The 16027-nt window shown below is 34.1% G+C and overlaps 1 protein-coding gene across 1 annotated transcript in view; it reads left to right on the forward strand.

Moving 5' to 3' along the window:
* DNAH6 (dynein axonemal heavy chain 6) overlaps positions 1–16027 on the forward strand; it is a 187960-nt gene that overhangs the window by 146867 nt on the left and 25066 nt on the right. Inside the window, exons 64-67 of the mRNA XM_058168036.1 lie at positions 579–725; positions 5318–5456; positions 8957–9076; positions 14032–14153. Of these exons, the coding sequence (XP_058024019.1) occupies positions 579–725; positions 5318–5456; positions 8957–9076; positions 14032–14153 (528 nt within the window). The remainder of the gene's footprint in view (positions 1–578; positions 726–5317; positions 5457–8956; positions 9077–14031; positions 14154–16027) is intronic.

Below are 16027 nucleotides of genomic sequence, written 5' to 3' on the forward strand. Positions count from 1 at the left end.
GCAATGATTCACTTAACAACCATGATAAGAAAAGTCGTAAAGTGGGGCAAAAATCATTTAACAAATGTCTCAACAGAAATTTTGAGCTCAATTGTGGTCATAAGTTGAGAATTACTGTATTTGAAAACAATAAAAAAAATTATTGTATGAGTTCTAACTACAGTTGCTCCATATTTATCATTTATGTAAGCAGATTCATTTTTTTCCTGTCTTACATATCCTTACTTTCTGAAGGTAGCTTTTCATTTCTATATGCAACTTTGGATAAGTAATCTTATATATTAACTTGGTTAAAAGCTGAGAGTTTTCCTCTGACTAGAAAATGCCATTTGCATACAGATAGCTACTAATTCATGCATTAACTTGACAACACAGTGCACCACTGGAAAACTTAGTCCTGTAGCTGTGCAAATGAATAAACGCAATGAGGCATGATGTGTGTGAATTACCGCTGCTTCATAGCTATTTCATATTACATAATTTTATAGAAGCATCGTAGGAATACTATTTGGAAGTTGTTAATAGATATATTTGAAAATCAATTTGATACATGTGTGTACATATATTTTTCCATTCAGGTAACAAATGAACCCCCTAAAGGTCTACGGGCAAACATCAGAAGAGCCTTCACAGAAATGACTCCCACATTTTTTGAGGAAAATATCTTGGGCAAAACCTGGAGAAAAATCATTTTTGGTATTTGCTTTTTTCATGCAATTATTCAGGTATCTCATATTCTAAGAATATATTAGGTAATAATTAATAGTGATCATCCGTGTATGTTGTAGTGATGAGATTTTTTTTAGTAGGCATATTAATATCAAGGATGTGCAAAACTTATGATTCTACTCCTGGAGCATTCTTCGAAATGTTCCTTTTATTCTCTCTGAAAACACATTGAATCAGTCAGTCTGGAAATGAGTTGACTGTTTCTTGAAATAAATCTTCAAGGACTGTAAGTTATTTGTGGTTTCTGGATAGAGTCCTAACCTCTCCAGTTCTGAACTATTAAACCCTACAAACAGATAAATCACCATCAGAATGGCCAGATTGTTTCAGATTCATCACTCCATTCTGAGGAATGGGTCATACAGGTAATTAACACTTGTATATTAGCACAGAACAGCAGTGTTCATGAAGCCTACTCTATTCATTTTATTATTTACATCAAAAATTTCTCCGTAATCTTTCTGCAAAACTCAGAAGTTCTGGTAACATTTCTCTGAGTTGTAGCCTTGCATTCATCATAATTTAAAAAACAGCCTGCAAAGTGCAAACGATCAGTTGAGATCACTGGTGAAAGCAAACTGCATTTCCGCTGCAACACACAGCTTGGAAAAGAGAGGAAATAGTATCAAGTGCATTTTTTTATTGAAGCACAAATTGTTTTTATATGATATCAGAGGCAGCAAAGCTTAAAGGCGTGGATGGGCAGACCCTCAGTATAGAGTTTGCTTCCCAACATCTTCCTTATGTCTTAATGTTTCTGTAGTTGTGGAAACAATTTTTTTCCTTGGGAAAGTGGCTTTGCTTGCCTTGACTAATGCCTTCTTATTTACTTCATAAGATTATCATCATATCAAACTTCCAGTAAAATCTTAGTTAACCAGAAAATATTTTCAGTTAAAGAAAATTTAAGATATCAAGTATTTATTGGAGTGAAAGATTTGCATTCCTGTTGCTGCATTCAGAAACATTTCAATTTAATTTCATTCAATCCAATTTATTGCTGTTAAAGAAAAGAAATATATTCTGTAAATATTTATGTAACAATTCATTCATCTCAGTTGAAATTTTTTCTCCGTTCCATTTTGCTTCAAATTCTCTTAGCTGTTTGTGATAAAACTAAGCATAAAGAATGTTGGAAAACATCAAAAGGAGAATCCAAGTTTCTCATAGTAAAATATAATATTTATAATACCTGCAGATTGTTAATATTGTGCAATGAAATATTATAGACATTTATGGTATAGAAATCCAGGTCTATTCAGAAGCTTTATTTGTACTGAGTTACTGAAGGGACACATTTTGAATTCTAAATACAAATATTGATGAAATACTGATTTCAATGGAATTCAGATATACCTCAGTTTCTCTTATCTTACCCACTGATTATAAAATGAAAATAACTATCTCTAATTCTGGAAGTAGAATCCTTTTTCTCCTCCCTAAGATTAGAAGAGAAATATGGTGTATAATTCCTGATCTCAATTTGGGAATGATCCATGTGATGGAAATGAGCCAGCCAGTGTTGAATAGAAGTATAGGGGCTGATTGAACTTGCACGGGGGAGATCTGGATTTAAATCTGCTGTGCAACCATAGTGTGTCTTTGGATCAGCAATTCTCTTTTAGTCGTAAGGGTTGTTGCAGAAAAGAGATCTCATCCATATAGGCTGGACGTTTTTGTTTTTTTTTGTTTACATTTATACCCCGCCCTTCTCCGAAGACTCAGGGCGGCTTACAGTGTATAAGGCAATAGTCTCATTCTATTTGTATATTTTTACAAAGTCAACTTATTGCCCCCCCAACAATCTGGGTCCTCATTTTACCTACCTTATAAAGGATGGAAGGCTGAGTCAACCTTGGGCCGGGCTCGAACCTGCAGTAATTGCAGGCTTTGTGTTCTTAATAACAGGCTTTGTGTTCTTAATAACAGGCATTACCAGCCTGCGCTATTCACCGGCCCTTACGTTAAAGGAAAAAGTTAGCCATTAATTTGCTGTTGGTGATTATATGGACAATTGCCTACCATCTTGACCTGCATATGTGCGTAGCTCTCCCAAAGACATTTGAGTCATCTCCCTACCTTATATATTGTTTTTCCATTCTGCTCGCTCCACTCAGTCTTGCCAAGCATATTTATTAATTTATGTAGTTCACTATTTGCTCACAAATCTTGCATAATTATTTGAAATTCTCCTTACTGATCAATAGAGTAATCAGCCTTTATATGTCCAGGACTGATTTCTAACATTCAGCTTTCACCTCCATATGCTTCCACAAAAAGACCCATTTTAACCATTCTAACTTAAATGTTGGAAAAGATATTTCTAGTTTGTCATATAATTTCTCCCTAGATTGATCTCTTCTTCACTTTTTCAGCACATGATTTTACATGCCCTTGTGCCCAAGAACATCAGTCTATCTACTGGTTTCTTTTCTTTACTATGGACTGTTAAAGTCTTGTTTTTGACATTAATATTTGAATATTTAATAAAGTTTTTTCACTTCACATTTTCAATTTCATAATGAACTTTTTCAAATTCTGTTTTTAAATTTTATTTCATCTAATAATTCTTAGTTGTTTGAAGACCACTTTTGATTCAAAGTATCATCCCTTTTAATCCTGTCGTTCGTTGAATATATTTTTTGAATTAGTTAAACATATCAGGAACAAAATGCATCCTTAGCTCACTTTCTTCTCTTTTCTGAACTAGTGTTTCTTCAAATTCAATTCCTACAGAAGCTTCTTGTTCATTGTAAACATTCCTTAAAAATAATTAGTTTCATTGCTTATTCTGGAATGTGCCTCTTTATTTGACATTTTTGTGTCCATGTTTGGTTCTCTAGTTTTTCTAAGATTTTAAGCAACCCTGTTTATTTGAGGAGTGCTTCAGTAATTTGCTTATTATTGAATTAATTATTGTGTCTATTTTCAAACTCTGTGCCATATTTTCTTGTTCCATGTTGGTTGGTGTAAAGTTCTTAATTTTAAGTGTTTCTTCTAAAGCTTTAAATAGTTCATTTCTGTGCCTTGTACTTTTCTATTTGACAGCTAGTCTATTGTCTATTGTACCTCACTCTCTAGTGGAATCAGTCTTTGAATATATGTCCTCTCTATAAATGTTTCTGTCATTCTATAATCCCATTTGTAAAGGGTTTTAGAATAGTCTTTCCATCTTCCTTTAACCTCATTTGTCTCTGTTAGACCTCTTCTATGATTGAGTATTCTTCCTTTGCTGTAAATTTTCTGGTGCTACCTCTCATTTTAAAAATACCTCTCATTTTTCTTGTTATTTTCAAAACATTGTTGACATTCTTGATTGAGATATCTTTTTTGTCCTTACGTGTTTAATACTGAAAATCTGTGTTCAGGCATCACACTTCTTTCTTGTTGCCCAGATTTTCATCCTCTGACATTTTTTGTCAAACACAATAGCTCATCCTCAAAGCCACTTGCATCATTTCCTCTCTGAAAGTTGAAGAATAATCTTTTCTGCTTTAGTTGTCAGCATTTCTTATTTATTTGAATTGCCCCTGAAGTTGTCCTATGCCTATGTTAGGCATGCTGAATTTGTTCCTTACATTGAACTTGAATTCTGACTATCTGTACTCTTGATTGAACATTGCTGCCATGTTACTTTCTTTGATTTTGCTAAGTGAAACTCATATTTATTTGACGTCAATAATTAATACACTTAATAGTTCCACAATTTGGATCTGGAAGTAGTCTTGCAGACTGCATTATTCCTTCTCCATCTATTTCCTATGTTACAGTCAAATTGATTCTGATGTCCTGCATATCAGTGTTTTCAACAGGGCACTAATCTTTTACCCTGAAACAGGTAAGCTTCTGGGCATCAAAACTCATTGCATCAGAGATGCAGTATCATCCTTAGAAAGAAGATTGTAATCTATTCCTTCCTCCCAAGTGGTACACTAGAAAACTACATGCATCTTCTGTATGTAGAAGAAGGGTTATAAATATAAAGAAACATCTGCTGGTAATTGCAGCCATCTTTAACAGTTTTTGTATTTTTGTGATAATTGTATAAAAATGTTTTCCCAAGATTTCTGGAATCAGGGTGACATTCTAGCCAGGTTTTCAACTGCTGCTTTTACTCAAGCTGTTGAAAATAGAATGTCAGGGAAAACCTTGATTTGTTTTCTAATCAGCATGTGTACATATGTATTATATAGTTCTCCCTAGTTTCTTAATCATTGCCATTTAGTTTGTAGCCTCTGGTTTCCTGATGTTCCTCCGGTAATATAGATCTCAAGAGAAAACTAGGTACGGCTAGAAAAAGCAACAAAAAAGGAAACAGCTCTTTTATCTCATTCTTCAGAAAAGCAGGAGCTATTTTGTCAGTTTTCTAAGACAAACATATCTTCTGTTAATTCATTATCACAATGAAAATCTGATATTATCACTAAATGAAATAAGCCATGGGAACCCACAGAATAGAATCGGGAGGGGGGTATAGAAATTGTGAAGGAACTGAATAATTCTTACAGGGTTTTTTTTATGGATTTCTTATTTTTGTCATGAGATTCTTCAATGCTGACCAAAAAAAATAATTTTTCTAATCTTCAAGGAAAGGAAAAAATTTGGACCCCTTGGTTGGAACATATGTTATGAATTTAATGACAGTGACAGAGAATGTGCCTTATTAAACCTCAATCTTTATTGCCAAGAAGGAAAAATACCCTGGGATGCCCTCACATATATAACAGGTAAAGGTATCAAGTTAATAATTTTGTGACATCTGTACTTATCCATACATATCATAAATGTCTGCTGTAAGTGATTGGGGTCAGAGCATTATTTATGTGAGACCAAGGACTTTGTGTTATCCAATGCACTTTTTAACCTTAAACGTAAAAACAAAAACATAATCCTCCAGTATGACTATCAGCTGGGAATTTTATTTGAACTGTCCCCATAAATCTGTGTGGTATCAAGCTGTGGAATTATGCCAAATTCTCTCAGCTTAAAAATAGTTTGCTATAGCACAAAAGGGCCTGTTGATTATAAGTCATAATCATTAGCTCATAGATCCACTTACATATTTATTTGAGGAATGGAATACACTGTATATGGTGGAATGTACTCCAGAATCACAGGAAGGAGGGGCAAAGAGACAATGGAGTATCTGGTGGGCAGGAAGAGAGCAAGGTCAAGCCCTCCCTAGCAATTCACAGAGCATATGTATAGTTATTGCAGATAATTGCTTTATGCAGGCCAACAAAATAAAGGTACTACTCAGAAGTAGCTCCATGTCTCACTCTTAGTTCTTTGAGCCTGAGAATATTTGCTGACCAAATGAATTTAGGAAGGTTTGTTTGGGATATTAAATACTCATTTTCAAGGCTTTCTGATTACTGATGTAATTATTATCCCACTGAGCTCACAATTATACATAACAACAACTTAATTGCTGGGACAAGCAAATCATTCTTTCCTGCATAAAAAAATATATCTGGTGACTGTTGTTTGTCTCTATGCAGTATCTTCATTTCCAAATACAACTGATAGTTGTGTGTGATATATGCATACCATTATGCAACATACTAAAATTTTCTAGCTGAAAAGTTGAAAGCTCAAAATTGTCCATTTGTCAGTAAATTGTTAATACAGAATTGTACATTTTTTAAACCAGTAGAATGCAGGATCTTCTGCAGCTACAGGTTTGAGGGCAAATTATAACAACAATCCACTTTGTTGTTAAAACAAGCAAGTAAAATTAAGCATGAAAATGGGTAGAACTATCAAGTTTAAATGTGTTTTATGGAATTCTTAAATACCAACAAGTTGTTTTAAGTCCATATCCATAGGGACTGCGTTCTAGCGATCGGGGCAATTACAAAGAAGGCTCAGCCCCTGGATTCCACTAAAAAAGCTACAGCAACTTTAGAAAAACTTCCCCAGTTACTTCATCATCTAGAAAAATGTGCTCTCTAAGAGGCTTTAAATATATAAACCAGCACATTGTCTTTCACCATGAAAAAAACATGTAGCCAGTGAAGGTCTTTTAGTACAAGTGTAGCCTGACTACTGAGCTCAGTGTTAATTGAGATTTCTAGGCTAGATTCAAAGGCATCACCTTACAAAACATACTGGGGTAATCAAAAAGCAAGGTGGCTACCAGTATACCTTTTAAAGCAATTTTCTTCTAGGAAAAGGCACAGTTGCCACATCAGCGAAAATTGATAAAAGGCACTCTTAAGGAATGGCTCTGAGGAAACAGAGAGGGATCTGGATCTACAGCAGCTGCAGATTTGCATATGTCTTCTTTTTCAGGAAAATAAGTGACCTCCCTCCTCCCATGTATTAAAACTAAATCTACCCAGCAGATAGATGAGTAGTTAAAAACAAGAGAAAGCCCCTTTTAAAGTATAAGTAGGCTCCATTTTGTTACCCAGTAATACAGAAATCTCCATGGATCTGTTTTAAGTGATCTGAGGAGGTTAAGTGTCTGAAAAGGACTGGATTTTGCTCCCCTTTGAAAATATTTATGATATAGTCCTTCATCTGAAGAAAACAGCACAATTGGGAACCAAATACGTGGATATGATTGGGGCAGTGGTGAAATCTGAATCGGTTTGCTACCAGTTAGCTGGCTGCCCATGCGCGCTATGCGCATGCATGCACAGTGCACAGTGCACACCACACACCAAATGCGAGGTGCATGTGCGCACAGTGTGCGCCAAAAGGAGGCATGAGGTAAGTAGAACAACGTGCGGGGGGGCGGGTAATCAGCTGTGGGCACACTTTTTTTTTTACTTTTAAAAGTATTTTTTACAACCTATTCAGCCAAATAGGTTGTTTAAAAAATGCTTTTAAAAGTTAAAAAAAAGGCTCTGTCAATTGCGCGGCTCAGCTGTGATTGTCAGAGGCTTTTTTTACCTTTTAAAAGCATTTTTTAAAAGAAACAGCAAGCGGGCGACCAGGCAATTCGGTGGACATTGGTATGTGCGGGGGGGAGCAGGGATTTTTGCTACCAGTTCTCTGAACCACCCGCCGCCATCCGGTCCGAACTGGGGGCATTTCACGCCTGGATTGGGGTAAATTGTAGGAGTGACACAGAAATAAGATTTTCATTCTCCTTTAGTTCTTTTGCTCTATTTTGTAGCACATGGTCTTTTCTTGTTTTACATTTTATACTTCCAGACCAGCAGTAGGGTAAGTTGTATATCTCGTGGGAACATGTATTATTCTGATATGGCCTAATGAATAATCAATAAATTATTATTTATATATTATTATGGTTTGTCACACCATCAGCCAGATGTTCAGATTGGATCTGACTCCACCTATGGAGTCTTTCCCAAGGATTATAAAATGAATTCATTATTATTTTAATCAATAAATTATTATTATTGTAGGAAAAACATGGTGTTTGCCTTGATTTGTGGACAAAACACAAACTCACGTAGTAAAAATTAGCATTAGACTCTTACTATGATTTCAGTCTCTATTAATTTTCCGGCTCTTTCAATGCATTTATTATCCAGAGCTCAACTGCTGGCACTCTCAGCTTTACTATTGTTAATGTGCGACAGGGCCAGCAATATACTTAACGCTGCAGTTCAGTGAAAACTGCAAAGTACAACTTTATATATTTATGAAGTTATTACAATTGCCATAAAGCTTTATTTATTTATTTATTTATTTATTTATTTATTTAATCACATTTTTATATAATTTTTATATAAAAGGTTGAATATTGTTTCAAATAAAAGCTTTTAAAAACAAATTTTCAAAATCTGACTTGAAAATTGAAAGTCACAATTTGCATTAGTGGTATCTATTATGTTTATCATTTTGGCTACATGTTTCTATTTAAATGATAGAATAATCTTACTGTTTTCGTAACCCACATTTGTACACCAAAGCTTGCCATAGTTAAGGAAAAAATTAGTTATAAGATACACAGGTATCCATATTTTACACTTTTTCTACCAAATAGCACATTATATAATTATGCAAGTATCAATCAGCCTGCAAAATTTTGCATATTCACCAATTATTAAAATTAATCTTTTATCACACATATTTTGATAGTCTGGCATTTTGCACATTTCTATTAATGTAGTCAGAGGAAATTTAGATGCGTGATAACACATTTTAGAAGTCACCAGTTCAATAATTATTCAGAGAAAATAGAGCTAAAAATGTGTTACATTAAACCTAATGAATGATGAGATTATTTGTAAAACAAATCATGTTGCAGGGGAGATTACATATGGAGGACGAGTTACAGATGCTTGGGATCAAAGGTGTCTTCGCACAATCCTAAAGAGGTTTTTTTCTCCTGAAACTTTGGAAGATGAGTATAAATATTCTGAATCAGGTAAATACATTTTAAGTTGCCGATATCTGACATCAGTAAAAGCTTCTATTAAACTGATTGCAATTGCTCGATAATTCAATTGTGTTGGAGAAGAATAAAACTCATTACTGGCAGTGCATTCTTCCCTGGAATGTTTATTATGAGCAAGAATACACAACCTGAGGTGTATTGGCCACCTGTCACATATAAAACCTTGAATATGTGCACCAGAGCCTAACCCTCAAAAGAACTCACCAAGTATAATTTTTAATGACATAAATACATAAGTAATTGATTCCCTTAAAAGCATGGACATAATCTTATAAAAATCAGGTATACCTAATTTCATTCTAAATTAATACAATTTCAGGTATTCAGCGGTACATTTCAGATTCTCATGATTTAATCCGTTTCTTAGGTGACTGCAATATATTCTCATTCACCCCCAACTGCTCATTTGCCATCTATCCTTATGTTCAGCCATTTAGTCCTCATGATTATTTCTATCTTACAAGGAATTGGGCATATGTTAGAACATGCTCTCCCTCAATTTCTTAAAATCTGAATTGTTATAAGTATCAGCATGTGGCTGTTTTTTTCTGGATTATTCCCAGTCAAAAAAAGGCAAGATCTCTGGATCATGCAGCTGCCATTTTTGAAAACCTTTCCCTGAATTCAGAAGAGCTAAAGTGTAAAGTTAAATGAAGAGAAGCATCTTAGAATTTCGATGGTCGAGTTTCTGTACGTTCAAATATAGAAGATCTTGCCCTTGTGATGCAGTGTTTCCTTCTGTTCCTTTCAAGGTCAGCTGCAGTAGCTCCTTTTGCTGGTGAGCTAAATAGAGCACACCGTCACAGTACAATGGTTTATTAGTTCTGCGTATGGCAAATGCATCGCCAGCATCCTTATTCCCAGACTTTTGAGTGCAAATGAGTGATGTCTTCTAGATGAGGATATGATGTTACTTTACTCAAGTTCTCCTTTCATACTTCCTGATTCCCAACTGTGCTCGACTTCAGTTTTGTCTTTTCTTGATCAACTTTTCCAAATATGTCACCTGGTTCCATTTTTTTTTCAAATAAAAGTTTCCGGAAAGACACTACTTACATATCAACAATATGTTGCGTGAGCTTATTTTTATTCCCTACTGCTCTTTTTGCTGAGTTTATTTCTCAGTAGATGCAACTCAAAAAGTTTTCTATAAAGGGAAAAAAAAAATATCTCGCATACTATAGTTAGACATTTCTAAGCCCGCATTATATTTGGGGGGGGGGGACCATTATTAGCAAAATGTTTTATTCAGCTATTTTAAATTATAATCGTCCATTAGTGGTTTCTTGATAGGAGCTCAAGTTGAGTCACTAACTTGCTTTTTCAGGAGCAGTACTTGTTTCCTAAAAATCAAGCTGTTGATGAAAAGCATTTACAGAAAAAATGTGTCTTTATTGGTGTATAGAGGAAACATTTAGGTATAGGAACCAGCACTTGAATAATATAAATAGGTAATGATTAGTGCAATTAATGAATCCTACAAATTGGCTGTATTATTTGAATTCACACTATTCAAGGTGATATTTCTATGGAAAATATGGTAATTGGTTCCAGCTCAACAGAAAGATTTTTCAACATAATAATATAATTTAAATGTATGGTTAGCAAAGTCATAGTTATAAAAAGCAGTATTAAAAAAACAATTCTACCATAGATTCAGGCATTCCAACATGCCCTATTTTAATGTTGCTAAGACCCTGTTCATGTTCAATTGTATCAAATTTTTGGTCTAATATAATAACCAGCATCTTCTTTTTAAAACTTGAGCTGTTTTCCTCGGACACAATCTTCTTTTTCTCCAATTTGTGCCCATGAAGATTAACAGCATCTAAACTCCCCAGCCACAACTGTGTATGTGCTTGCACCCATGTTAACCTTGCCTTGACTCCATTTTGGGTCACAATCCCAGATCATTATTATTTGATTTTGTTGAAGAAATCTTATGCACCTGCTTTGAAAATCACTGGAAGAATACAAGCATTTGATTTTAGCACGCTGTTGTTATATAATTATTTTTTTCAATTAGAGTTGCATGTTGAAGTTATTAATAGAAATCTTCCAGTCCAGAAAGCCTGCTGGCTGTACACATTCTCACAATTACTACATATTTTACAAGCTGTAGTAGGCATACATAATGTGTATTAGATTATCTAAATGGAATGTGTAATGCAAATATAAAGCTCTGGAAATTTCTGCAAGGCTTGATCTACCCATTGGTCTTTTAATCCCAATAGATGCATCCTGTCTTTTAAAATGGTCAAATATCATGTAATAATTGGAACCTTAACATTTGTTTGCCCATTTCCTTTGGTTACAAGGAAGAAATGTGCTGTTCATGTTCTTACAAAGCCTCCCTTATTTACTCTCAGTGGAGCACACGAGCACATCTGTCTCATAACTTGCACTTTCTGATCTAATCTCAGTTCATTTGGAAACAAACAGTTACATCTCATTAACAATATGAAGAAAGCTGTGTTCTTTCCAAGCCATCCTTGTGAATAGTTTTCCTAGTGGTTTCAGTTGTACTCATTGCAGGTTTTCAGGTTTTTTTTATTGTAATTCATCTTCTGGTCTTGTCCTTCAGAGCATTTGCATTGATTTCATTCTCCTACTCTTCCTGCTAGCTGTTGAGTACAACCATGATCTGATTCTCCCTGGCATTAATGCTCTACAAATTAAGAATGTATTTCTGTACCAAAAAAATACCTTACTCCATGCTGTTAGTGTGGGTGATTAGGTAATTCACCTTTTTCCTCCTGTCATTAGGATGCATGTATCTATGTGTATATCTATCTCAATCAGAAGTGTTTCAGGTACTAATTTGAGCCTGAACTGCCCAAGCGTCTCCATTCTCATAAAACACGATAAGAGAAAATGTTAACACTATTGGTCTTAATTAAAATCAATGCCAAGCAAAGTTTGTATCTTGTCGGAATAGGTTCTGTACTCTTTCTCTCTAAATCCAAAGACTGGAGAAAATTCAGCCCTTGATCCATTCTGTTTTTCATTCTCTACATGCGTCCAGTGATTTTATCTGGGGGGGGAAAAATACCAAAAACTGCTGAAAGCTGCTGAAACTTTCTTGAGACTCTCCTCCACAGTACTTAAAAAATAATAACTTCCCAAGGGCTCTGGAGAGCTTGTGCTTTTCCCACGGCCTAAATTCTGTTCTCCTACTTTTATTCTCGCTATTAGTTAGCTACCACAATATCTGTTTTTAGTTTTTCTACTTTAAGCTTCCTAGTTTTTCTGCTACCCTAGACATTTTAAAAGTCCTTCTGCACTTTTAATCTTTTTTTAAAAATCCTTTTGAAGTCACTCCTGCCGGGACCAACATCTGCAGTTTTCTTGGCAAGATTTCAGAAGTGGTTTGCCATCTTCCCAGAGCTGAAAGTGACCAAAAGTGCCCAGCTGGTTTATATCTAAAGCAGGATTAAAACAGACAGCCTTCAGGTTTCCGGCCTGGTGCCTTAACTGCTACCCCAAACTGGATCTCCTCAATCTTATTTAATCCTATCTTAAAGGTTGGCTTTCTTTGCATGCCCAAGGGACACGTTTTAGTTAACTCTTTGCGTGTCATTCCTACCGAACAGCTTTCTCATTGCTCAAGTGAATTAACACTATCTCTGATAACTTTTTATAATTTCCTTCCTGTTTTGAAATGAAAACCCATCACTTTACTTAGCCAGTCTTCACTTTACACAATCAGATTGCTATATACAGTATATAAATATAAAATATTTGCGTGTGTATTAACAATTTAATGTTCTCTATGGGTAAGCAATTATTTGCTAATTGAAATGTATTATTTCTTCTTGTTGGTCTAAAAAACACCCATACAAATAGTTTATCTCTCATAAATTCAACCAGAATACACTCCAAAGAAGTGTGTATATTATTTCTAATTCACAATGGAAATTTCAGCAAGTTTTCCCTCTCCTTGCCACCCTGGTAGCTGTGCTGTCAACACCTTGTAATTAAATGTCAATGTCATTCTATTCTATGTGCTAAAAACACAACCAAAGACTCCCCAAGGAATATTAAAATTGCTTACTCAGCGACTGATACTTCAGTAGCTCTTCACTAAGGACCAGTTTAGAAGAAAAGGGACCTTGCAAATTGCAGCTGTTTAGGGACTAGAAATTCTGAAGCTCTTCTCTACGTATCCTCATCAAATCTGCAGTGGTGGTAGGGGAGAAAGCTTCTCTAGGATGGCATCCTTGAGGATAGCGCAAAGAGAGAGGCTCTTCTCAAGGATGCTTCCCCAAAATCCACATTCAGTGAAGCTCTTTCTATTTCTCAAACTTTTTTTTTTAAAAAAAGAACTTCAAGCTCTAAAAAAATGTGCTTAATGTTGCTTTTATTTGCTGTCTTGCTTGTTGCTCTTTCTATGTATTTAACTGAATGCTGGTGTTTTATCTAATTGAGCTTAGAATATTTTAAAGTTATTTGAAATAACAAATAACTTTAAAATATTATAAGCTCAATTAGATAAAACACCAGCATTCAGTTAAATACGCAGAAAGAGCAAGAATCAAAACAGCAAATAAAAGCAATATTATTTGTTTTTTTCAAATAAGCTCTATATAATCAGTGTTCCATAAGAATGTGTTTTCTGTACTCTCATAAAGCAACAAATATTGCATTGTAAAACAATAGAGGAAAATTATGAAGGTATTATAAAATGCTTAGACAATTTTTAACATAGATGTTTGGGAAGTTATTTTTTAATACTTGTACTCTTGTAACTTTAGGAAGACCTAATCTGACACATATCATGTAGAGTGGTAGAATGTTCTCTGAAAGCTAGCAGTATGACATTAATTATTAAAGTTGTATTTACATAAAATTGCATCATATAGAATGTATGAAATTGTTATTGTGTTTGACTTTTAATAAGTTTCTATTTCTTTTTAATAAAACAGGAATATATTTTGCCCCCGTGGCTGACAATTTGCAAAATTTTAAGGAGTATATTGAAAACCTTCCTTTGATTGATGACCCAGAAATATTTGGAATGCATGAAAATGCCAATTTAGCATTCCAGGTGCGAATATACTCAAAATAAATGTTCAAAACTAATTTAAGATAAATTGTGTTTTGCAGCTCAGAGTAAAAGGAGGACTTTGCTAGTGTTAATCAATTGCACAAAAATAACAAGCAGTAATTGTTAAGTGTTTTGTGCAGGATTGCTAAAATGTGTCCATCCCTAAAATATTACTAAGATAATTCTCACTCATGTAAAAGGTTTTCTTTTCAGTTATTTTAAAACCTATTATAATGTATGCTATACATATTTCATTACCAATCATATTTATACCAATAATATTGCCATATCAATTTAAAATTTTGCTTAATAGAAGAATAACTTCAGACTTACACTCTCAGCCTGCAGTATTCTTGTTAAATAAAACTGTGCTCTCTAACATTTAATGCAGTTTCTCTGAGGTTATTTTAAATCATTCATTGAAAATCATCTTAATTATCCTCAATGGAATGACCAACATTCTAAACTCCACCATCTCCTAGTTCTTTCAGCATGGGGCAGGTCACCTTTACAGTTGGCAGAAATCTGAAGCAATCTGCAGACAGAACAAATTCACTCCTGCAGTCTAAAATACAAAATCTTATTTCAAGGGCAAAATTTTCCTGGGAATATTTCAGGTATCTGTCATCTGTTATACAGCCTAAGTCCTTGTGTAATATTAACATAATAAATTATTATGGTTGATTGAATAGTCAGCCAGATGTTTAGAACTGATTTGGCATTTTTATCCACCTATCAAGTAATATTAGGTACACAAAAATGTGAAATCACTTCTGCCAGTTCTTTATAGCCACCAAGTTCTTCCCAAGAAGCTAGGATGTCATAATGTCAATGCATAGATTCTCTAAGCGCTCATTTTTAAATTAATTTTTCAAATCTATGTTTCTATTATTCCTACATGATAATTTTTACAGATGTTTCAGTGAATCATTCTGTTTTGTTTTTTGTTTTTTTATAATTTTTATTAAACAATTTTTCTATTTTCAATCACAATTTTCATCTATACCGCATCAGTATACCTCATATGTATATACAGGTTATTTCCATTTTTCTTATATGCATTATAATTCATGACTATAAATGAACAATGTACCTTGATCTGTACACTGTGTGTTTGTTATAGTTACATAAATATACATTGATTTTTTTCACATTTTATCATACTTTAACATCCTTAATCTTTACTTCTATTCTCTGACCAGTCGTACCATAAAGTCCAAATCAAATAATAGTCAGTTTCTCCTCTGTCTTTTATTTCCATTGTCATCCTGCCCATCTCCGCACATTCTAGCACTTTCCTTATCAAAATTCCATCAGAAAGTATGCTTTCATTCTTCCAATTTTGTGCATAAACAATTCTTGCCACTGTTATTATGTGTAACATTATGTGTTGAATTTTTTATTATAATTTCCCATTAATATATCTACTATACCAGTGAATCATTCTGACAACTGTTATGTCATTGTTTATAATCAGTTTGTGTGATCTTCCTGCACCAGTTGAGTATATGATCTACTTTTCTTCCGTTTTTTACATAAACTGCACTTTGAACTATTTGATGGTTTTTCAATTCTGACTTCGACTACATTACTTTCAATAGCTTGCTCTTACGCATTTAAAATCAAGCTTTCGGTTTCATTTTTTAATGTTTTGCCAGGTCATGGACAATTTTTATAAAAGATTAAGAGGAAAGTGGCTAAGGTAAAACCTTAGCTTACAATTGGAACATTAAAAAAAGGAGGGCAAGCTACTTTAATTAATGCAATCAAATTGGTGGGAACATAGAGTTGAAAAAAAATAGTTGAGAATAAGCAGGTTGAAATATTGTAGGATTTCCAATATAAAATCTTGACATTAGATTTAACAGTGGCTG

The sequence above is a fragment of the Ahaetulla prasina genome, chromosome 2, assembly GCF_028640845.1.
Source record: "Ahaetulla prasina isolate Xishuangbanna chromosome 2, ASM2864084v1, whole genome shotgun sequence".
NCBI classification, from domain to species: domain Eukaryota; kingdom Metazoa; phylum Chordata; class Lepidosauria; order Squamata; family Colubridae; genus Ahaetulla; species Ahaetulla prasina.